Source organism: Lycorma delicatula, chromosome 5 (assembly GCF_047948215.1).
Source record: "Lycorma delicatula isolate Av1 chromosome 5, ASM4794821v1, whole genome shotgun sequence".
Lineage (NCBI taxonomy): Eukaryota > Metazoa > Arthropoda > Insecta > Hemiptera > Fulgoridae > Lycorma > Lycorma delicatula.
In genome coordinates, this window is record NC_134459.1 from 49,054,039 (window position 1) to 49,080,161 (window position 26,123).

At 29.2% G+C, this 26,123-nt stretch overlaps 3 protein-coding genes across 3 annotated transcripts in view; 2 read left to right on the forward strand and 1 right to left on the reverse strand.

Moving 5' to 3' along the window:
* Nucleotides 1-7,362, forward strand: part of LOC142324918 (putative G-protein coupled receptor Mth-like 10) — a 56,743-nt gene extending 49,381 nt beyond the window's left edge. Inside the window, exon 8 of the mRNA XM_075366058.1 lies at nucleotides 1,847-7,362. Coding sequence (XP_075222173.1) covers nucleotides 1,847-2,129 — 283 coding nt within the window. The 3' untranslated portion in view covers nucleotides 2,130-7,362. The remainder of the gene's footprint in view (nucleotides 1-1,846) is intronic.
* The window catches only part of LOC142324919 (RNA helicase aquarius), a 250,064-nt gene that overhangs the window by 180,361 nt on the left and 43,580 nt on the right, over nucleotides 1-26,123 (reverse strand). The gene's annotated exons all lie outside the window — the stretch shown is intronic.
* LOC142324424 (death-associated inhibitor of apoptosis 1-like) lies at nucleotides 20,883-22,130 on the forward strand. The gene is made up of 2 exons (XM_075365256.1): nucleotides 20,883-21,662; nucleotides 21,749-22,130. Exons 1-2 carry the CDS (start codon nucleotides 21,476-21,478, stop codon nucleotides 21,763-21,765), a joined length of 204 nt encoding a protein of 67 aa, XP_075221371.1. The 5' UTR covers nucleotides 20,883-21,475; the 3' UTR covers nucleotides 21,766-22,130.

The window sequence follows — 26,123 nt, forward strand, 5'->3', positions numbered from 1 at the left end:
CCACCTACAACCCATTAATGACGGTACTGTTGAATAACCTGAACAAAGGCCTTGAAAAGATCTTTTGGAAGCTTAAACAAGACACTTTATTATGTTTTCTTCATTATAAGCAAATGTTTATAAAAATTAGTAGTAGATTTCACATTTTATCTTTTAAAATAATAGCATACAATTGAATAGCAACAGTTCTTAATTCTATGAGCTGGACTATTTTATGTAAATACCAAATGAAAATTGATATTATTTTCTAAGTGAAAATGTGGTTTTTGCTTTTCTTGGTGAAAGTGAACTTGAATATCATCACTGCAAGCTTGCTTGTTAAGGCTTTAAAGTAAAATAATGCATCTACATTTTATCACAGGTTAATATGGTGTAATAATTTTCTGTATCCTTTTCATATCGCTGCAAAAATTTTGCGTTAGCAATCGATTCTCTTTCTTAATATACGAGTAGTAAAATGTGAGAAACCCACAAATTACTCACTTATTAAATTTGAGATTTCTTGCTTACATTTCAACACCCCTCAAAATACTAAGTTTACAGAAACTTTTACTGCAGTTTACAGATTTTCTTGAATAAGTTCAATTCAGTCTTCTTCATTTTTAATTTGAGTAAGATTATTGGCTAGAAAGTATGTGGTTTATTTTGAAATCCCTTCTAACCAAATCTGAATGACTATTCATACTATCTGTTCTTAGTCATTAGATAGATTAAATGATGTTTTTATAAGGAACATTTAATAACAATTTGCTGTAATACTGTGTGCCTCCTGCTCAAAAATATCGACTACAATTGACAGGAAGGAAAGAAAAGTAAGCAATACTGTTAATGTCAAGTTCAGGCATGTAAAAGTTTATCCAACTGATCATCTTGCACTCATTTAAGAGTAGAGAATCAAAATTCTTGTTTATATTTCAGACTCTTTTGTATGTAGCAAAAACTACATGACTAATTACTTCAAGCCAATGAGACAATTAGCTGAAGATTAATTTAACAATTACAGAACATTACAAGATTAATAGTTAGTTAAATTCTAGCACATGAAGTTAGTAATAACTTAACTGAGCAATTACAAAACATCCTAATAATTTCTAATATACAGTTTATAATTAACCAATTACAAGAAACCAAATTACAATAACCAATTTACTTCTTAAATAAACTTAAGAAACCTTTAAAGGAAATTCAAACAGAATGAGCATAGAGAGTATAAAACCTGAACAGAGTTTTTTGTCATCAGTCACTTAAATGCTTTCCTGCAATTCTACATTCCTTTATATCATAAACGTTGTTTATCCCTGTGGTTTTTAGTTTTTAAACTTTCTTTTAGTAATCTGGGTTCATATACAACCTACTAACTTAATTATTCTTTTACTAAGAATTTGATTAAGACTAATTCTTTTTCTAGTTATTTATAAAACCTATTGAATTTTCAAAATTCAAAGGACTATTCTTTGCCTTTCTGTCTTTCTGGTTACCCAAGTTTCACTGCTACAGAGAAGAACATTCCAAATTCTTAAAAAAATAAAGTATATTTTGAAATATTTATCTATTCTGTAGATACATTTAAAAAAATATTTCATCTACACAGTAAAACAATTCTGACTGAATATTAATAACAATTACTATCTCATAATCAATGTAAGATTACAACATAAATGTTATTTTCTACACTGTAGAATTGCTTATTTATAATTACTTGTTAGAACTTATTTACTTATAGCTTGCTATTTTCTACACCTATACAAAGGCTAAGTAATTTTAATACCTTTTATGTAAAATTAAATTAAACCTCTTTCTTTCAAACAATTTTCAGACTAAATTTTAATATTTCTATTTTTAACAGGATCATATTTTTATTAATGGATATTGTAAATGGATTGCAAGGTGTGATATTATTCATTGTCCTAATCTTAACAAGAAAACAAGTTCTTGAAAGTTTATGTATAAAACTGCACATACCACTTAAAATGGTCAAACTAAAAAACAATATTAATGAAAATAATTATGAGAATAATGACGATCAATATGATGATATCACAACATCACACAGCGATGAAGAAAATAACCAAAATATGACAAATAGAAATCACCATAACCAAAATCTTCAGGAGATTCAAATGCACTAAAAACGGTGATATAAATTTTATAACTTATCAAGCATGACCTCTACGTGTAGAGAAATCAACTTCTACTTGATGTTGTGAAAAATAATTTCAACCTTTCTAATATCTAAATTTATATTCTTAATAAGAAATAAGGTTAACAATTAAGTATATACAATTTATTGCACAATTACACAACTGAAAAAACGTGAAATCTTGAAATAACATTTAGGAATGGTTTTATAAAACTACCTATTCATCACAAAGACAAAACACTATTTTTTTTTTAATCACACATAAGCATAAAAGGTGAACTATATTCCTGATCTTTGTAATTGTGTTCACGTAGTGTGTATGCATGATATTCACACAAAAATGATTGATTATTGTACATAAAAGCTCCATGTACAAAAAATAAAGTTATGCTAAGAACTGTATAAATATCTTTAAATATGGAGACAAAACTTGTTCAGAGAAAAAGATGATGATTGTTTTATAGAAATTACTTTTCTGTATGAAAATGCTACTTTCTTTATCTGACAAGAATTATTAGACAATATGTTACAATATTTTCCTCTATGCATTCATCATCTATTACTTTTTTATTTATTCTAAACAAGCAAAAAAATGAAGAGATTAAAAACATGTTTGAGAGCAACTGAAACAGTGGAAAATGAATTATTACATTTTTTTTTTAAATTCAGATGCTAATACTGGACTAAAAAAATATTTAAAATGTTGATGTCAGTTTCAAAAAACTATTTTTTGTTAATTGTTAATTCTTCTGAAACTTATTTAAAGTAACTCTTTCAACGCAATAACAATACACAACTTTAAAATCATATATTTTGTAAATGGAAATATATTACTTTCTATAAATAGCGTAAAACTAACACTAAAAGCTTATGCAGTTAACAAAATATACAATAAGTCATCTAATAAAGGTGTGGCTTTTATCGACAACTACATAGGAAATGTAGAAGACAAACAACAGCATGAGCATAGTTTCTTAAGATTAGTTCTGCCATATTAAAAATCACTACTTACATCTGGACACAAAACTGAGCTCAGTAAGATGCATTAATGATTTTGTTCTACGGAATGGAGTCATAGAAATCGATTAATAATACTGAAGTGAAATCAGAAGCTTTTGAAATATGGATCTACACTTACAGTGAATTCTTAGAATTAAACACATATCAAATAATAAAGCTTAAGTAAAAATAACTTAAGGAAAGAATATGTAATAGTGAAAAAAAAATGCTAGTTTGTGTATAAATTCATAGAGTAAAATTCAAGAGCGATCTGAATAAATAAAAATGATATCATAGGGAAACAGAAAGATGTAGAGTAACTTGAAGGAATAGAATTTCTTGGTTGAAGATTTTGGTACTTGACTTTTTTGAAATAAATGGAAAAGCAAACTACAAAGTTAAAATAATCATATGAATTGCCAACATGCAGTAATATAAATGGCACTCAGTATGGGGTGAATTGACCGACAAACAAATTTACAATATTTATATCAATAAAAACAAAAAAATCAACAAACAGTAAAAATAAAGAACATGAGAAACCAGATCTAAACAAACAATAAATACAAAAAATTCTTTGAAACAATATCTTATAAACAAATCTACTTAAAAAAAAGAAGGAAACAAAAACACTAAATAAAAAGGCAATGAATGTTGCAAGAAGGCAAAGAATTCTTTGAGATAAGATAGCATCTCATAAAATGATTTACTCTATGAAAGAGCATGCATGTAAAACACCAGAAGATGATTTACAAATCTCAATCTCTTAAACACAAATTCTTCCAGTACTATAGAATAAAAAATAATGAGATAATAAATGGGCTTTTAGATTCAAATGAATGATGTTACATTAAAAGATTTATTTAGAGAATAGTCAACAATGTAAACAATAAAGTACAAAATATATGAAATCTTTTTACAATAAACTGTCAAGTAGTTACAACGTTGTTAAATTAGTGATGGAGTTTTTGGAATCATTTCATGATGTCCATTAAAATGCAGACTGACTGAACACATCCTGAGGAGTTTTATACTAAAAAACAGAATACTTCATGTGTAGTAATGAAAAAATATGCTTAAAAAAGTAGATTAGTCTACATTAACAAAAATTTGTTAAGTAATAAGAACTTAAAATGTCTACTAATTTAAGGCATCTATAGCAGTAAGTTTCATTGAAATAATAATTCAAAACTTGTCTTGAATCACACTACTTGAATGGGCAAGTTAAATTATCTTACGAATTTCCTGCAATAGTCAGGATTATATGAAAATTCAGCAAGTATGATAAAATATAATGGAAAAGAGAGATTACATTGGTAGTATGAATAAAAGGTATGTACTTTCAAACAAAAATTCTAATTGTGAAAATATAGTTGTAGTTCGTACTTCAATTCATATGAATAAATTTTCTTCCTTTACCTATTTGGTTCATAGGTGATGATAACGATCTACTAATAGTTTTTCCTTAAAAAAAAGTACTACTACTTCTAATAGTAACTATAATTAATCGGTAAAAATAAAGTACATGTATAAACATGAAAAGTATGATCAGTGCTGTTGAATATGAAACAAACATTATCATTATTATTACTTCTATTTTTATTAAAAAAAAATAATGATTTGGTAACCATAAAAATGTGAAATTTATAGTCTTTTCAATGTTACATTCAAAAAGGACAACAAAAATCTCTTTCATTCATTTGCAATTCTGGCTTCATTAAAACATGAGGGCTACAAACATTTTTACAACTCTTCATTTAACCATATCTGTTTTTTTTTTTTCAATTTGTTGTTATTTAGTACAGAAAAATTCTTTTCAACTTTTAAAATAGATTGAGGTCACTCACAACCAAGTCTGGACTGTATGGAGAGTAAGTGAAAATGTCCTATCTAAATTTTCCCTGTAAATGACATGACAATGCTGCCAAATATGTGTATTATCATCTAATAGCACGATGCTTACTGTTAAGTATTTTAGAATAGCATAAGATTTCATAGTAGGCCTTTTCTTTATGGCTTCAAGTCTATAAATACAATGCTAAATCAATCCCCAAACCATCAACTAGAGAATGAAGAAAGATTTTGGTTTATTTTTATGGTTTTTTTATGATTAACAGAGATGTCACTTAGGTAACCGGTATTTCACTTACAAAGCGTTATAAACATCTATGTAATATCTTTCATTGTCAGTATCAAACGAATTGAGAGAAATTTTTCTTTTAATAGAATAGAACAAAAATTCCAATGGATCTACTGGTACATATATTACTACAGGCTATAAATTTAGGTGGGGGTGATGATTTTAACAAGAACTGTTTAAAAAATATTCAGAAAAACCTATTAAAAATGTAAGATTGTGACTTAACAATCTTTTTTTTTTTATTGCATTATCTTTGGTGATGATGAGTTTGCCCCAAACGCTCTTCATCATGCACATTCATTCTACTGTATCAAAATATTTCACCCCATTTTTATACATTTCTTTCATTCATTGTATTATATGAATGATGATTTTTATTTCTTGCAAAACAATTTACATCAAGCTTAATATTATTTTTTTAAATTTGAAATTTAAGGTTTTATCCAACAGGATATTTACATTTTCATATTTTTTGTTGACACTACTCTTAAGATTAATTGACTTAAAGCAAAAAGGTAGAACATCAGGCGAAAGATTTTGTGATTTATCTGTGAAGGAGATACCAGAATATATTTGTTACAACAAAAAATTATTCTGTTTACAGCTGACAATAATAAAATAATCAAATTTAATGAATTCTTGTGTTTACTTTCTGTTGCATATCATTACCATACCAGAAGCTTAATCTTTTGCACCAACAATCATACAACACAGTGGTTACGCTACATTTTATAATCAAATTTTGCACTCATTAAGATAATAAATTAACTCATTAAGATAAAAAAAATTGCAATTTAAGAGCACTAAATCAGATTAAGACTGTCCTGCATGATAGATAACTAAATGTTTTGATAAATTCTAAATTGGGTGTTGGGTGAGACTAGACTGCGAGAAAAATAATTCAATATCATCACTATCAAGTAGCTATTTGTTTAATGCCCTCCTAAAACACCTACTCACTTAATGTCTTACACAAGGGGGCACTGTCCTGAATAAGGGAAGCTAAATATAGAATCTATAAAATATTTCTTTATGGGGCCTGAGGAGGAAGTATAACCATCAATATGTAACAACTTTTGCCTCTAATTTAAGAAGGTATTATTTTCAACAAAAAAATTCTATCATTACATAAATTTCACAGTCTGTGGTAAAACTGACTATATTACTCATTTTAAAATTTACACATACACAAACTACATAAGAATATAGAGCGAGCAATAAACTGATCAATCTTAAGTCTACAGGTGAGTCAACCTCCACGAGATAAATTGTTGAATGTTTTAAATTACTTTTAAGGTAGCCCTAGTAGTTATTTAATAAATTATATAAATATATCATTTGTATACAAAAAAAAAAAAAAACAGATAAATTTAGATTACCTTTGTTGAATAGCCCTATATAAAAGTTAAATAAAGAAAATATGATACGTCAAGAACTAAATTATAATGGTTATTAAAAATTCAAAAATGATTTTTAAAAATATGGTTAAATTAATAAATTAAAATTATTATTAAATTCAATCACTTCTACTTATGAGTTTAGTTATTATAAATTAAAAAAGCCAATGAATTGGCTCACATTCATTGACATGAAAACAAATAACAATTTCCTAACCTTGAGAAGGTAGCCCTGAATACTTCATTGTTGCTGCAAATTCTCATGATTAACAGAATCTTTTTCAATTCATAAAAAACTGATTTTGAACTTCATTTTGATGAACTATAAGTACTTCTTTATTTTAATTCTACCATTTAAATTGTTATTATTATACGTGAGTATTATAAAGTTATATTAAATTATTAAGCACATAAAGTGAAAAATCAGCATTTTAACAAATAATATAAATAAAAACGTAATACCAAGAAAGAAAAATCAGTGAGAAATTAAACATGCAATAATGATGATGATAATTAAAAGATGCATTTACTACAAAACAAAGATACAAGTCTATAATAAAATAAAAAATACTGTACATAGCTGATATTTTTCACTTTTATAATATTATACCATATTGATCTAGTCAAATTTATCTATGTTATGTTTTATAATGTCTCATTAAAATGATTTTGCTTTTATACTTATACTCTAGTGAACATTATTTCATTCCTATTCTCATACTGATTTCACATGTTGATATTTATAACTAATATGTTAATATTACAAATAATTAATATGTTGATACTATAAACACCATGTTTAAAGAATGTAGTCACACATTATCATTAAAAACTCAAAAATTACTGGACCTATCTTTAATGTGTTTTTACTGAAATATTAGGATGGTTTCAATGTAACTCTATTCAGATAACTTCATTATTAGAAGACCCAAAAAACTTAAAGTGTGTATGTTGTACTTTATAATGTTATTTTTTATATAGTAATATTACTTTTTTGAGTTGGTGACAACTAAATCATGTTCTGTAATGGACAACCACGAAATTCCAGCAAGTGAAACGTAGAAAAAAATACAATTTTAGTTTGGTATCCAATTTATCAAAGTTGGATTAAACTATTTTTAAGATATCAGTTATTTAGTAGAATGTATGCGATAAAAACTAAAATAAAAGGGTTTTTTACCTCAATGGATTTGTCTATTTCAACTTATATCCATTTTCTTAACTTTTTTCTATTTTAATGATTACTGTACAGCATTAAGCATAAATTAAATCATCTATTTTAAGAAAAAAATGATAAATGAACCTATTTTAACTAGCCTTTGAAAAACGTAAAAAAAAATCATTGGTGTTTTGTATAAAGTTATCACATGTTTAACAAGCACTCAAGCAATTTATTACATCCAGCGAAACCAAATGACATACATAGTAAATACAGAGCATTGTTTCTTCTGATCCATCACGGTAATCATGGAATAGATATGGTGATATAAGAGTAGTATTATAAGAGGAAGTATTATAAGAGTTGTCATAAAATGCAACTTCTATGATTGTACTGCATCTTACAATCATTATTACACCATTAATGGTGACATAATAATGTAATGATATTGACTAAGTCTTGCACACAGTACAGACAATTTATATGATCGAAATAAATAATAATAAGATAAAAAGTTAAACCCACTATCCTTTTGGTAAAATTTTTTTAATTTATATACTCAGGATGCAAAACAAAAAATTTTAAGCAACGGGAATAAACCAAACAGAAATGTATACAAGTTTCAGAAACATTTTTGAAATTTCAAATGGGTGTTCCTCCTACATCTTATGGAGACATTTTTTTTGTTGTGATTTACATGCTGTAGACGAATTTAATAAACAATTTAAGGTGAACAAGAACTAAAAAAAATTAAAAACATATTTCATAGAAAATATTTTTTTTATTATTTTGACTGAGGATCCCTTACAGTTATGAAATGGAACATAAATATGTCAGAAGGTACGTTATTCCATTTTGTATCACATAGCCTGGTCTTTGATTAATCTTTGATTGTATAATATTACATTATATATAGATAACATCGGAATGATGGAGGTAAATATGCTATACCCTGAATAAAAAAAGGAATTGCCACAGCATTTGATTAAATGGATCAAGGGAAACCGTGGTAAAATCTTGATCAAGATAGAATCACAAAATATGCAAGTATCTTAAAATAAGAAACAGAAGTGGTGACTGAAGTCTATTAACACTGTAAAGATTAATTAATTAATTAACAGGCAAGATTAAAAAGAAACAAGCCAACACTCATGGCAAAATTGTACAAGCAGGCAACATTCGGAATACATAAAACAAATTGTTAGGGATGTAGGATGTAGGGGGTATACCGAAATTAAGCAACTGGCACTAGATATGGAATCTTGGAAGGCTTCATCAAATCAGTCAAATGACTGAAAGCAAAAAAAAAAATGTAAAATATAATAAATTAAGACATGAAGATAAAAAAATTAGCTATTTTAGTGATTTAAAAAAAGGGATATGTTGATTGAAGTTGTACTAATTCTGCCTCCGATAAATTTTCTTTTCTCTTCAGACAAATACATTAATATAATACAACTGAAAAAAATCCCTTTTGGCATGCCAGAAGGCGGAGGTAGATTTCAGCAGTGCTAAGAAGGGAGATAAAAAAATTTCCACCTTTAAGTTAAGAAAAACTTAAAATTTACTCAATACGACAATGGTTGCATGTGAATAAAAGTTTCACATGTTTAGCATATGACAGTCAAGTAGAAGAATTCATGGTGTGTAGACATGTGAACTGTTCTGTGTTTTTTGCTTTTTAGACTGATTTTTTCAGATTTTTTTATGGTTTGGATGATTGGAATGAATGGTGTAAATTATTGTGAAAGTGTAACAGTGCTTGAATTGAATATCGGATTACAGACTAATTTTTATAAGTGTTTTAGTGACATAGATCTTATTGCCATATCCAATAAGGTCCATAGTTGATCGTTTTATTGCTTGGCAACACTTGATAAGTAGATTACTGAAGTAAACAAGGATTTAATTTTCTTCATAATACTAGTGGGTAAATTTTTCTAAGTGCTAGACTGATTTACTGGGGGGATTACCTTTTGCTCCATATTTCCTTTCCTGTACATCCCAGTCCCAAATCCCCCCGGTTCTATCGGAACCAGGTCCTTCCCAATCTCCTGACCACCTATCCCCACAATTTTTTTTTGAATGCTTTTTTGGGAGATACATTTTCGGACCCCCCCCAAAAATGTTTAACCTGTTTTTTTGGAACAACAAATTTTACCATCTCCCCAAAAAAAACCCCGGACTTCCCCCGACAATTGTCGTGTGGGGTGTCTACGAACTCGGGATTGGGTGTAGAGTCTCCCAGCACTAACCAGAAATAGCTTCGAAGTGCCTCTGTAGCATGGAAGAGCAAAAAGCGAGGGAGGATGGAGGAAGAATCTTCGGCTCCAACATCTTCCGATGGGACCAGTTCGACTAAAACCCACAAGACGGACAAGGGCAGGAAGAGGGCTAAGCAGTGGTCCACAGAAGAAAGGAATCAAGGCTGAAAGTTTAAAGAAAGTGTAATTTGATCAAGCCGTCGACCTAAATTGACTTGAAAACATGGGGAAGCCGTATAACTGTCGTTCATTTAAAAGACCTGGATGGAGGCTGAAGTCAGAGATGCTGTACGCAGGTGATCGGAGAGGGGGGGATGAAGGTTTAAGATCTCCTCGATTAGAATTGCATTTGGCGCTACCCAAAATGCGTCTATTATAACTAGTTACCGAGCGGCAATGAAATTGATTCAGGCTAGAATATGAGTTGGGTGGGTTCTTTGCAGAGCATAGATTCAACTCGATACACACTGTTTCAGGTGCTGGGAGAGGGGACATACCTCCTTTCAATGTAATGGGCCAGACAGAACAAACAGGTGCTACAACTGTGGTAGCCTTGGTCATAAGAAGAGGGAATGCACTGAGCCGTCTAGGTGTGCAATATGTGGAAACTTATCACCCACCGAGGTTGTGCAATGCTTTAAAAGCAGGTCCAACCTCAGTAAGAGGAAAACATAAAAAAAGCATATGACAATCCCCACCTTCTTACAATTCCAGCAACATTTTGGTCATCCCTTGCTGTAAGGGTTGGTCACATCAAAAACTGTTTCAGACAAAAGTTTTAGGTAATGTTTAGAGGACTAACGACCACTTTAAACAGATTCGATACTGTGCCTATTAAGAGAGGTATGATTTTTTTGTCTTCGAAACCCCATTTTTTCCACCACTTGAGCCAATGGTTGGTGATATTAAAAAACTTTACTTAGATAAGTTCTAGGCAACTATACAAAGAATAGTAGGAACTTTAAAAAAAATTCAATATTTTACTTAATAAGAAAGTTATAGCGATATTTTGTTTTTTTAGAAAAAGCTCCTCCCATTTCCCCCCATGGTCCGACTTTGCCCATTAATAAACTCGACCAAGATTTTGGGTAGTTATATTTTACCTATCAATTTGAAAGTGGTTGGTGCAAAATTACGGCAGTTATCGTGCCCACAAGGAAGTGGAAAAAAAAATATATATATATAAATGTATATATAAACTTTCGAACTGACGGTGGTTTTGGGGCCTGGGGGATGTGAAACGCGAAGATATGTCAAAATTTTCCGGCAGTCGAATCATGGTTCCCATTACAATAGGTACCTTTCTTATGAAATTTATCTAATTATTTGGTAAAAATAAGTAAGACCTTGAGTACATAGTTCTATATGGTGGGTGTATTAGACTGAATAAATAACTCTATTTACAAGCCAGAGGAATTTGTACACATTTTTATGTACTTATAACTTACAATACGTTTATCTAATCACAGACAATAACAGTGATATTTATATTTACATCAAGTTAAATCAAAAGTTGCTACTTGTACCACATTATCAGTATTAGTGAAAATGCTCCTGTGTTTGCTTGTGGATGTGATAGTTATTAAAAAACAGTTAGTCAAATCATTAGCAATATTTTGGTTAACTAATGTAATGCCTGAATTTTGTTTACAGTATGTTTTGGGTAAATAATATTGTTTGTTTTAGTAATTCATTGATTTTTTTAACAGCCAATACATGTCACAGTGTTGGTTTACAACCGGATATTTTTTATGTTGATTAAACCTAAAATTCATAATTTATGTAGGAGGAATTTTAAGCAATTAAATGTTTTATTTTTATATTTAAAAAAGTAATAAAAAGCTAATTTTGGTTATATATTAATTTTTATCATTAAAGCTACTTATTTTAAATTAAAAATAAAGAAATACTATAATTTTTTTTTACCTTAACTAAATTATTTACCTAAAATAAAATTGTATAGTCACATTATTGAGTATATGTTTTCAAGGTAAAGTTATAATAGCAAAATCACTTCTTTTTTTTTTCGAAACAGCTAGTGCAGTTAGTGTGGGAGGAGCAGCCAGCAGTTTTTTCTCATTTAAATTCAGCTAACACTTCATTCTATCCATACAAAAGTGTATATATATGAATCATTACGTATACAGTTGAAGTATTTTTATAATATTTACTATTCAATTATGTCATTCAATGATGTTTCAGAGAAACAAATTAGGCAGTTTTATTTTTAACTTTTTTGCCAGCTCTATGGATTAGCATGTTGATCTATAAATTTAGTTGACTAGCTGTACTAATACAAACTAGCAGATTGCTTCTCTACAAACAGTTTGAAAGTACACCATCCTATCTATCCATCATTTAAATTTATTTGAATATAATATAACTTAATTTTCTTGATTTAACAATTTTTGGAAGGTTCGTGTAAATGTTCTCTTTAAAAGACTTAACACTTTTTTTTTAGAAAAGATCTTTGTTGTGCTAAAGTTTGAGGATTTAATGCTAGCATACTCGCTTAAGTGGAGTTTATATAGTATACTGTTTTGGGGTAATTTTCATTTATGTATTTGTTTTTCAGTCACAGAAGCATACAATTCGCTAATATTCCAGAAATATATACATACTACTGTCATCAACTTTAATAATATTACTGCTACCATTTTTATATATAAAAATATTAAAAAAATATAAATAAACATTCATTAATAAAATGTTAAATAATGCAATAAAATATACATGAAAAACTAAGAAAATAATGTAAACAAATATCATTTCTACTTTTCATAATAATGGTATGTGTAAAGATAATGTTCTTCATGAATTAGGCAGTGCTTCCTGTTCCAGCACTCATATCATCTTTGGCCTTCCAATATTTCTCCTTTCCATAAGTCTGTACTTTCTGGCTAGGACCAGTAAGCGTTCTTCCACCATCCTATTAAGATGTTCACTCCACTTGAATTTATATTCCTTAATTCTTACATTTAAGAGAAATACCCAAATATCCTCATTTTTTAATAGATCAAATCGAGTGTACACCTTTACTGATTGAAGGAATTCAATTTCTACTGTCTGTATTAGCTCGTTCATTTTTCTTTCTATTCAGCCAACACTTGCTACCATTCATCAAGGTAGATCGCTACTGTTTTACAGAACTTCAGTCTAATGTCTTGCATTGTCTTGTTTCACACAATCTTAAAAATCAATCCACAAATTGAATTTTGCTCTGTAAATTTCATTATCTTGAAGTAAAACCGTATTCTGCCTGCATAAAGTATATTCCAGTCAGGTGTCCTCTTCTCTCTCAGTCAATTCCTAAACTATAATTTTCTTCCCATTTACAAAAAACACGGTCTATATAAATATTAAATAATGTAAGTGACAAAGGACAACCCTATCGCACAACCTTATTCGTCTTGATGTGGTTAAGCAATTACCGGAACTATTTCCTTCACAGTGTAAATCATGAGTGTGAATGTTCTTTTCCTTTAAATAGGTGGTAAATTGATGAATTAAGATATATGCATGATTTTCTTAACATGCTAAATGATTTACATCAGATATTTAACACTGATTTAACTAAATGGCTGAGAAATCGTTTAATGAAAGTATAAAGAATTCTAAGTGCTGCTATAGAGAAATAAAATAATTTGATAAGTAAATCAAATAAACTACAAACATTACATGGAATTTAATAAATGAAAAAAGGGAAACTAGAATTCAGCTAAAACTTAGCTGAATTCTTATAACTGGCTTGTGATAAATAATCAATTTTTTGTCGAGTTACCAGGAAACTCACTTCTATTTTGCCAAGTAATATTAAAAAGTATTTTTAATTTTAAATGGTCAATTGGTGGCACTGAAACTTACTTTTCCTTTAACCTACTGGACATTACAGAATTATTATATATAATTAATTCCTTAAAAAAGTAATAATTGCCTGGATCGTTATGGGTTGACAAATACGTTGATCAAACACATAGCTGCAGTTATTTCTAAATATTTAAAGTTCTTAATTAATGAATCAAGCAGTTTATCGTTTTTTCCTGATGTTTTGAAATTTACTATTGTTCTTCCCTGGTGTAAGAAGGGTGATGTTGATCCCTCAAATTACCGACCCATTTCAATTTTGCCCATTTTTGCTAAAACTTTTGAAAAAGGCTTAAAAACTGGAATTGTTCTTATTTTGAAAATAATTTTTTTTCTGTGACTAAGTTTAGCTTCAAGGAGAACTTGAGTACCAGTGAGGCAATTTTGAGCTCTGTCAATAAGAGATCCTGAACTGTTTTGAGAAATGTCTTTTCACTATGGCAATATTTTTTGATCTTAGTAAAATTTTTGACTGCATTTGAACATGGCATTTTAATTGAAAAATTAAAATTGTATAATTTTACTGAGGAACCATAAAATTAATAACTTCTTAAGTAATAGACAACAAGCAGTGAAATTTAATAATGTCCTATCAATTTTTTAATATTTATTTTGTGGTATATCCCAGGGTTCAATGCTTAGACCTATATTGTACATAATCTGTAAAAATGATTTGAATGTAGGCTTGGGGTTAATAAAAAATTCACATATAGTGACTTTTGCTGATGATACAATAAAAATCACGTCCAGCAGCCCTTTAAATGATCTCGTTTGTATAAATGATGAAGTCAAAGATATAATTACAGGTAAGTTTTCAGATAACAGATTAGTACTTAACCAGGAATCATTGAATTCAATGATTCTTGCTTTACAAGACATTGAGGATATTACAAATAACTGTAAATTAAAATTCATAGGTGTAGTTATTGATTCAACTCTGAACTGCTTACCACATAATGAATTCATTGGTAAACATATGAAGGAGCGTTTAAGTAATATCACTTGAGGCTTGTTTATGTTGGATATATTCCCAGTTATCTTAAGTAAGTCATTCTTGCCTAGGATCATGCATCTGATGCCACTCTGTTATTTAAAAAACAAAGGAAATCTGTACATATAATAGCCTCATTGGATGGAAGCCGACTGTAGATGTAAATTTGTAGAATTAGGGATATTGACTTTGCTGTGTGTGTGTGTGTCATAAGTTTATTACAAATCATGATGTTCATTCTCATAACACCAGAAGTCCTAGGGAGGGTCATCTGTACTCCCTACTAGGCGCGTCCCCAGGTAGCAGATAGGGAAATGCTCTGTAGATATGCAGGGTAGGTGGGAAATAAAATACCACCCACGGACCAACACAGAAATCACAAATCCAGCTGCGTCTGTTCCCAGATTGGGCGGCGGTTTGTCAGCGTCTGTTTCCCATGTTAGGGACGACTAGCTTGAACCTCCAAGACCTACAACCTTGGTTGTATCTCTGTAATTTCTCTAGAAATTACCAAAATATATTATCATTTATGAATATGTATGATGTTAATAACAACATTACCCAAGTGGTACCCAATTCACCACCACAACGTGTGCAGCAGATATTCGGATTCTAGGAAGTCCGCAATCTCACAACAAAGTTCAATCTGAGCGACTTGGAAACCTTCTAAAAAATAAAATTCAGTGTAAAAAACCGAACTTTATTGCAACCTTTAATGTAAATTCACTTTTAAAAGCAGGAAAATTAAAACACCTAACAGACACTCTAAAATTCAAAACATTAAGATCAGAGCTCTACAAGAAACATGGTTTATAGACGAATATGTTTTTGACTAAAAGGTTTCAGAATTTATAAAGATAAATAAGGTGCAAGAATAATGAAGAATACACCATATCTAGGTACTGGTTTCATCATAAACAAAAATATCCTAAATTCTAAAATTCGAATTGTGTAACCAAACGCTTTCCCTACTTACATTTAAAAGCACACGTAAAATTTATACAATAGTTAATGCACACGCACCTATTAATAAAGAAAATAGTACAAACAAAGAAAAATTGAAGCTATTTTGGTATAAATTAAATGATATTTTGCAAAACATTACACATAAACATAACATAATACTCTTGGGAGATTTTAATGTACAGATCGGAAAAAAAGAGTAAATTTAAGAAAGTAGTGGGAGAATACCCGTGCGCACGAAAGAACCAATAAAAATAGGGAAAGATTAATATAAATTTGCCAATTACATAATTTGATTTTAAAATCCACAGCTTTTAAGAAACTGCCAGAAAACGTGGATCTCGCCAAATCCCCACTTAGAAGAATTTCAACTTTATCACGCAGCTATGAAAAGATTTTGGAAAAAAGAGATTCAAAACGTTAACGTATTAAAAAAAGGCTACTTTAAATTCAGATCACTACCTCTCGAAAACAAAATTTAAATTAATTCTCATAACAAGAAGGAGATCTAATATACTAAATACTAAAAACATTGATCCTGAGAAATGAATTCAGAATGCCGACGAATTTTCGAAATTAACAGAAGATTTAAGGCACGGAAAGTGGGGAAACAGTACAACCAAAATGATACAAAAAGTAGAGAGTGCGATCTTTTAAGTGTAAGACAAAAAGCCTGGCAAAAATAGAACTCCATCAAAAATGTGTAAAATAAGCAAAATTTCCTTAAGATCCGAAAAGAAAATGGTAAAAAGATAAAACAAGTCAAGAAAAATAATGAGAAAGAACTTTTAAACCAAATAAACGGAAACTTTAATAAAAATAATTCTCGCAATTTCTACCAAACATTTAAACAAAAATTAACTAAATATAATCCACCAAGTCATCAGTCGGAAGATGAGGATGGTAAAAAAACACATAACAACACAGATACAGTAAAATCTTAGCCAAATATTTCCAAAATTTATTAAGTTGTTAAAAACCAAAAGAAAATTTTAATTTCAAAATTAACAACCATAATGCAGAAAACTCCAACACCTCCGGATTTGGATGAAATTGAAAACTTAATTAAAGAACTTACGAATAATAAAGCTTCTGGAGAAAGTTCAGTTATAGCATAAATGTGGAAGAAGGTAATAAATGCAATAAGGTATAAATTCAAAAGAATCCCTAGTTAAAATGTTTAGCGAAATATGGAATAACGAAAAAATTCCCAAAGATTGGAAGACTCATCAACCCACTTCATAAAAAAAATCAAAAAAAACTACAGGAGAATTTCGCTTTCGGTAGTTTCATACTAGATTCTATCTAAAGCTCTTCTTAATCGTGCCAAACCTCATCTGGATCTACATCTAGGTGAATATCAGGATGGAAAAATGGATATTGCGCAGAGCAAATCTTTAATTTCAACTTATATTGATTTTCAAAAAGCATACGATTCGGTAAATACAACATCACTTTTTCAACATTAACAATTTTTTTTTAACTTCCGGGTCCACCGTTAGGTATTACTTCAGAGGATGAAATGAATGATTTTTAGCGTGTGTGAAAATGCCATGCCTGACCGGGATTAACAAATTAGGTTTAGATAACAAAACGGCAAACTTAATCAAAGCAACATTAACTAACACGTACTCTAAAATAACATTTCTGGGAGAATTATCAGATCTTTTACCATCGTAAGACAAGGAGATGGACTTTCTCCATTACTTTCTAACTGTGCTCTTGAAAAGGTAGCAAGACAATGGATCAAAAATTTAGATGAAAATAGTGGAATAAGACTGGAGACTAAAGGATTAACATTAACTACACTTTGATCTTAGCCAAGAGGCCGAGAAGCGATACTAAACAATAATTGTTTAGCTATCGCTGGTGATAAGGCACTATTGGCTAAAAGTTGGAATGAAGCTGAATAACAAATTAAAACTATTAGAAAAACAAGCTGCTAAAATAGAACTAAAATTCGCGTTTGAGCAAACGAAAATTTTGACTAATGATAAAAATTCCCGAATTTCCTTAGTATAAATAATAAAAAATATAGAGAGTATTATTTAAAATATCTCGTAGAATGGATCAGTTGGAATTCTTTAGATAAGTAACATTCATAGTTAGAGCTAATAAAAATGAAATTAGCTTTCAAGCTAACGAAAAACACATATAAGTCTTTATCATGGAACTCAAATTTCGACACTATAAAATTGTGATAAATCCGGAAGCACTCTATGCGGCAGTAACCCTAAGACTGTGTAACAAACGTCTACTACAAAATTTAGAAAAAAAAGAAAGTATAAAAGTTTTAGGTCCTAAACTTCAAAATAATGTGGTAAAATTAATTCCAAATAACAAACTAAAATTGAAAAAATGCCAGACACGATAAGGAAAAGACGAATTGCATTTTAGTCAAATTTATTTAGAATGATTAACAGTAACTGACTAAACAATTTTTTGATTTCTTCCAAAGTAAAAAAACTAAAGGCAAATGGTTCACACAAGTCCACAAAGACCTAAAAGAACTGAAGAAATTATAAGAAAATGACAAATTTTAAAAAGAATATTAAAAGATGAAAATAAAAGGTTCCAAAAAGTGCCAAAAAGCAAGAACAACAGACCTGACCTTTCTGAAGAAAGAAGTAAAGAGACATCAGAAAGAATGAAGAGGTACTAGGCACAAAGAAAAAGAAACAAAAAAAAACCGCAAATAAATAAATGATTAACGTGTTCCAAGGTGAACTATTGGCGAAAAAAACACCGGAAGTGATGGTCTTAATTACATATTAAGTTCAATAGGCTATCTCGACAAAAAGAGCCTCTACTCTAATTACTGGGCTATAAAATTCTATAACAATATTCTGGTAGCATTAAGAGGCTACCCCAAAGAAAATTTAAAAGCAAAATTAAGTATGAACTTTTTATGGCAGCTTTTATTCTTTGAAGAGTTTTTAGTGTTGTGACGAAATTTTTGTTTAAATTGAAATATAGTGTCACACCGATTGTTGCCGTTGTTTCTGTTCTTATTGTGATTCATTTCATTATGAAATTTATATTATTTTATAGATTTATTATGGTTGTTTTAGTTTTTAGTGTACTGTACTAGTTTTATTAATGATGTTATGACAATTATAATGCCTGTAATTGTGTCATATGATAAACGAATACAAATACACTTTCGAAATTAAATTCTTTTTTAAAATTAAAATGTTACTCTTTGAACTAATCTAGCTTTGGCTTCAACAAAAACATTGTGTAATTGATACATAACTTTTTTAAACAAGTCATTGTTTAAAATTTTATTAACTGTATTCGACACAAATTTATAATTGTTATTCAAGCCCTCATATTCAAGATATTACTCTTAAGTTAGGTATTACGTTTATCTACATAACATTTTTTCTGGTTTGAATGGCTGTTTCTTTTTCTGAAGTTCTAAAAATTTATTCATTAAAAAACAACCGCATACAAATATACGCAAAATTATACAATTATACTTTTTCGTTGATAGTTATTGCCAAAACTAACTTTTTCGAATGACGTCAACATCACAGGTTTGTATATAAAAATTGGATAATCATGGTTTATGAAAAGCCTAAACTGTGGCGCGAGTGGTAGCGTCCCGGCCTTTCACCCAGAGGGTCCCGGGTTCGAATCCCGGTCAGGCATGGCATTTTCACACACGCTACAAAATAATTCATCTCATCCTCTGCAGTAATGCTTAACTGTGGACTCGGAGGTTAAACAAAAAAAAAACAAAAAAAAAAAAAAAAGTAGGGGATAAAAAAGATTTCCATCTTAAAGTTACACAACAATTCAAATTTACTCAATACGACAATGGTTGCACGTGAAAAAAAGTTTCACAAGTTTAGCATACAAGTCCCATCTTCTTACAATTCCAGCAAAATTTTGGTCATCCCTTGCCTAAGGATTGGTCGTATCAAAAATTATGACAAAAGTTTTAGGTAATGTTTAGAGGACTAAGGACCACCTTATACGGATTCGATACTGTGCCTATTAAGGGAAATATGATTTTTTTTGTCTTCGAAACCCCATTTTTTCCACCCCCTGGGCCAGCCAAAAAGTGATATCAAAAAACTTTACTTAGATAAATTTTAGACCCTTATCCAAAGAATATAGTAAGAACTTCAAACGAATTCGATATTTTATTTAATAAGAAAGTTATAGCGAAGTAGTGTAGAAATGCCACGGAGGTCACAGAGGTCAGGTCACTGACGTCATCAATTTTTTTTATGACGTCACCATTTTTTTTGGATCACGTGATCACCGCGTGATAGTCACGTAATATATATTTTTTTTTTGGATCACGTGATAACCGCGTGATAGTCACGTGATATCGCAATGATAATGATAACCGATGCATATAAATACCGCAAAAATTTTAACGGATTCACACCAAGTTTTTCTATATTGTGACTGTGTTACGTTATTCGCTATTATATTTTTATCATCATCTATCTTCATTTAAAGAGGTAAGTAAAACTTATTTAAAATTAATTAAATATTTAATTATAAAATTAAAAAATATGCTTTCAGCACTTTAAATATTAAATTATACAATTAAAATAATAAGCTTCCAGTACTTTAAATATTTTTGTATGTTAGATTATTTTTTCAGACAATATTTAAATGAAAAATAATTCTGTTCCAGTCTATGTATTTTAAATAAATTGTTATTTTACATTCCATTTTAAAATAAATAGTAATGTAATTGTTTTCTTTGCAGATTAAATAAAATTATTAATTCAAATTGAAATATAATAAACAGTAATATATTACATATTACAATAACTTGTTCTAAATTGGATAAAATATTTTATTTGAACGGTGGAGAGAGAGAGAGACAGCGAGAGAGAGAGAGACAGAGAGAGAGAACAATTACATGCTAGTTTTGTAAATAAATATAATTAAATCAGTTTATGTAACATTTTAATTTAGTATTGAATAATTTGGATTGAATAGTTTATTATATTTCCCTTTTCTAACCGAATGAATCAGTTGCCATAGCAGAAGGAGAATATAATGTTTATTCATCTGTGAAAAAGGTATGTTAATAATTTACTGAGGAATTCTTTTTCTTTTAATTTTTTGTTTCTAATATTTTTTCTTCTAATATTTTTTTTGTTTCTGTTTAAGATTGATGTCGCAGTTGCAAAAGGAGATTCTTAAGAGTTACTGTGAGAGGCTGAACACATTTAAAAAAGAACTAGAAGAAATTGAATTTGATATAAGACTATATGATGTCAAAAGAGGAATCAAAAAAAATAAATCTAGGAGATGTTTGTCCCGTTTGCGGCGCTCAGCAAAAGGTTAAACACACTTCCATCCAGAACTATTAAAGAATGCGGATTAAATCGCTTCGAAAACGATGGATTCGTTTCATGTAAAGAATGTAACTGGACTATAACTTCTGAATCTAATTTAGTTCATTCCGGAATTGCACATAAAATTTATAATGAGAATTGTAGTGTTGCTGAAGAATAAAACAATTGCTGTTTATTTTTTAAAGATAGCATAGTCTGTATTGACCTAATGATAAGTACTTTTAGTAAATGGGCAAGACTTTTCCAAAGGTTGAATTGTTGATAGAAGCAGGATTTTATTTCACTGGTGTGATGGATTCTGTGGCTTGTTTCGAATGCGGTGTTGAAATTTTTGAATGGTTAGATAATGATAATCCATTTAAAGAACATAAAAAAGCTTCACCCGATTGCAAAATGGTGAAAAATAAAACTAAAGGTGCGTTGTATTTTAGAATTCATTTCTATACGTTTATTAGTAGTATATAAGTAGTCACCTAATTATTTTCTATTTGTTTGTTCTAGATTTCTTGCTGACGTAGTGCTGTGAAGAAATAATGGGTTCGTCTTCACCTGAAGAGTATTTATCAATAATGGGAGAGGGTTCTTCCGATGAGACAGCTTGCGAATCCGAGTCTGATATCCTTAGCGATTCATGGATAATAGGATTTGTGCCGGGAGGTCGAATAAAATCAATAAATCATTTAATAAATATTTTGAAGAAAACATTCCCTTCATCAAGATTAGAAGTAATAAAGAAAGGAAAATATTTCGGTAATAAAACGGAAGTAGTAAAAATGAAAATACCGACAGTTATTGAATACCAATTTTTGCGAAACAAATTAACCGAATGGGAATTTTATCTTGTTTATTATTTGTAAAATAATATTTTAAACAAAAACAATGAATAAATAAATTTATAAATTGAAAAGGATTTTATTATTCTATCCTTATTTTCTACCTTTAACATATAAGATAAAAATATTCAATTAAAATTCAGTTTATAATAAAATGATGGGTGTTAAACAAGGGATAGCAAGAGAGCTTCATAAGCAAGCTCGTAGAAACTATTCGACAAGATCGGTCGAATTGAAAAGGTTAGATGACTTGTACCAGGCAGACTTAGTAGAGATGATACAATACTCGAGGTTTAATAGAGGATATAAATATATCCTTACAATTATAAATTGTTTTTCAAAATTTGCTTTTGCTTTTCCATTGAAGAGCAAAAACGCGGATGAAGTTGTAATGGTTCTTAAGCCCATATTTCATAAACATAAAATGAAACATTTTCAAACCGATGATGGAAAAGAATGGTTTAATTCGAAATTGAGATCGTTATTACTAAAATTTAATATAAATCATTATTCGACTTATTCCGATAAAAAAGCATCAATAGTGGAGCGGTTCAATAGAACTCTCAAGACAAATATGTGGCGTAAATTTACCGAACAAGGTAATTACCAATGGGTAAGTATATTAGATGAAATAATTGAAAAATATAACAATAGGGTGCATAGAACTACCGGTTTTAAACCTAAAGATGTTTTTTATAAAAACGAACGCGAAGTGTTGTTAAATATATCAAAGGCTGCAAAACAACGTCATCAACATACGACCACGAATAAATTTTTTGACATCTTTATCGGAAAGCCTGAAAAAAACATAAAAAAGCGCGAAAGAGAGCCTGAAAAAGCCTAAAAAGCCTGCAGGCTAGCATGCGAGCTTTCGGAAAGCCTGAAAAAAACATAAAAAAGCGCGCAAGAGCCTGAAAAAACATAAAAAAGCGCGAAAGAGAGCCTGAAAAAGCCTGCAGGCTAGCATGTGAGCTTTCGGAAAGCCTGAAAAAAAACATAAAAAAGCGCGAAAGAGAGCCTGAAAAAGCCTAAAAAGCCTGCAGGCTAGCATGCGAGCTTATGAATCAGCCTAAAATGCTTCAACATATTTAAAAAAAGATTGTGAGTGCATGTGGTCAGATTAAACGTAAATGTCTACTATAGAGGATCGGGAGCGTATCACCGCGGTGGTTTTCCTGGGATAAAAACATTTCCTGAGATAAAACAAATGTATCCTAAAAATTTGAATGCAATCGGTTGGTTGGTTTCGCCAGGTACTGTTGCAAACAGACAGAACCGCTAAAACCTACTTCATCTTATACAAGAAAACCTAATTTTCGTAAAATTCACTTCTTTTTTACGTTATTACTGAAGTCCATATGTCAAGAGTGGTGGTTACTTGTTTAAACTCTGGTTATTCGCCACCTAATTCTCTTGGTACACCCAGTTCTATTGCACAGAAAATTAATGGATAGAAGTTATTACTTTTGTAAACTTTTCAAATGCTGCAATGGTTTTTTATTAACCCTTCTGCTGCTATAATGGAACTGATACATTTAAGTTTATAGTAATGTTCTCTGGAAGAGTATTATTGATGTAAACATATCTTTTGAGATTTATTCAATGTATATGCCCGTAAATTTTCAAACGGCCAATAATATTTATCATACTCTATTTACTATATGAGCTACTCAACATGTTAATTTTTAATAGTTAAAAATAACTTAGGATAATAATTCTGTAATAATCAGAGAAGTGTCGGAAAGTATCAAACAGTTAGATTGAGCTGTTGTTTCACTTTGGTACAAAGTGTTTTTTTCTGTTCAACAGTAATACTATAAAGCAAACGCATTGAATCACTAAACAGAGCTGTCAGTTCACTCTAATGTATGTTAAGTTAACAACAACAGATAAAGTGAATAAACTGTTTGCTGATAACAGGTCATTTGCCCAATAAACTGTTGTTTTATCAATATTAAATACACTGTAAGCTAACTTCAAAGATCGAATAGTTTCAAAAACCACATAAATCTTATTCATGAAAATAGTGTAATATTAAAATGCAGAATAAAGCGCCATAAAACTGTCAAATCTTGCGATAAAATTGATACAAATGTTATTTGCTGGCATCAACTGAACATCCTGATGCCTATGCCAATATGTTGAGAAAAATATTAAAATGAATCCTGTTGTTTTTAAACAAAAAAAACAAGCAATGTAATGAAAAAATGAGTCATGAACATTAACAGATTAATAATTCAACCTGTTTTTTCTTCCCAACACTTTGTACAAAAGGTTTTTTCTTCAGTTTGTTTTCATGTGGCAGAAACACAAATTCATTGTGAATGCATTTGCATTTGCTTTATTAGCTTTTGGTGCAGCCTATCAATAAACTAATTTGTTTATGCCAGAGATATAGAGATGTTTCTTTTAAAAGTATTAGAATATTTCAGAAATAATCGGCATAAATCAAACCCATTTTTTATATGCAATAGCTTTAAAATTCTGAAATTTTTTTAAAATTTTTTTACTAATACAGTACATCCCTGATTTATGATTGCTTGGATCTATTATCCTTGCTAAAAAAACCCCTTTACTTTACTAAGTATCACACAAAACTAAGTAATATTGACTATTCATGTGTCCTGAAAAGTACTAGTGCAATACCTTGTTTTTATTTCCTCTAATAAAAAATTCACACCCTTCCTTCTGACTGAATGCTCTTGCATTCCAATACTTTTTAAATACTACTCTTTCAGTATGTTTACATCCTTATCCACAACATAACATAATTGTATTTTTACAGTGGAGATTAAGATATTAAAATATCTATTTTCTTATGTTCCTCACCCCACTAAGTAAAAATTTCTCACACTATTTACCTCGGCATTTTATTCAAAGATTTCTGTTACCTTGTTTTTTTATATGTTATTAAAGTGCAGTTATTATTTTATACATTTAGATTATGAATTTTCATCAAATAAATGTAATTAAAATAAGGGATATATCTTTATAGGCGAGAAAATTTTTATTAATATAAAAAATTAAATCAAAAATCTCTTCAAAAAAATCCAAGGAAGGTACTTAAAAAAACACAAAATTTTATAACTTAGATAAACACATATGGAACTGCATGAAATAACCAAATGATATAAATGATCACATTTAACTGTAAGAATTCAAAAGAATTAAGTAGTGTTTCACACATGCTGTCATAGAAAATAAAAACTAAAAAAATCTCTTACTGGAAATAGAAAGAAATTTTAACCGAATAAATTAAATATTAAACACAATTATCAGTATACTTTTTGATAAGGCAAATTTTTTTCAAAGGCTATTTCCATCATTACGTAGCAAACAAAGTGCAACTGAAAAAGCGTTCTGCGTTATCAACGGGTGATTTGATAGATTTAGATGAGAAAGAAGTTTAGAAGGAATTGAGTGAATTTAGGGTAAGTAAGAAAGAACTACAGTTAAGTTCATGCAAAAAACTATATATAAAATGTATATTTTCGATTGAAATTTGTAATTAAATTTTATTTTATAAATTAATTCAGAATATGTATTGTAATTTATTTTAATAAAAATATTTTTTTTAAAAAAATAACTGTTTTTTATCCTTTTTTATAAATAGTTTTAAGTGATAAAAAGGTTTAAATAAAAATGAAAACTAATATAAACTTTGAAAAATTATCTATTTTTACAAAACATTTACATTGATTATAATAAATTATTACAAACATTTTTTAAATACTTTATCTATTTTTAAAAAAAACATTTACGTTGATTATAATAAATTATTACAAACATTTTTAAAAATACTACATACATTTTTACATTGATTTTAACTATTACAAACATTTTTAAAAATACTTCATACATTTTTTACATTATAAAACTACCAATTTTTACTGTAAAATATTGAATTATATTGTTCACTAAACAAATAGTTAAACCATTGATCTGATCTTTCTGTAAGAAAGTGTATCTTTACAGAATTATTGTGTTTTTTATTAATTAAAATTGAAACAATGTCATTTAAAGTTTCTGTTGATAAAACAGAA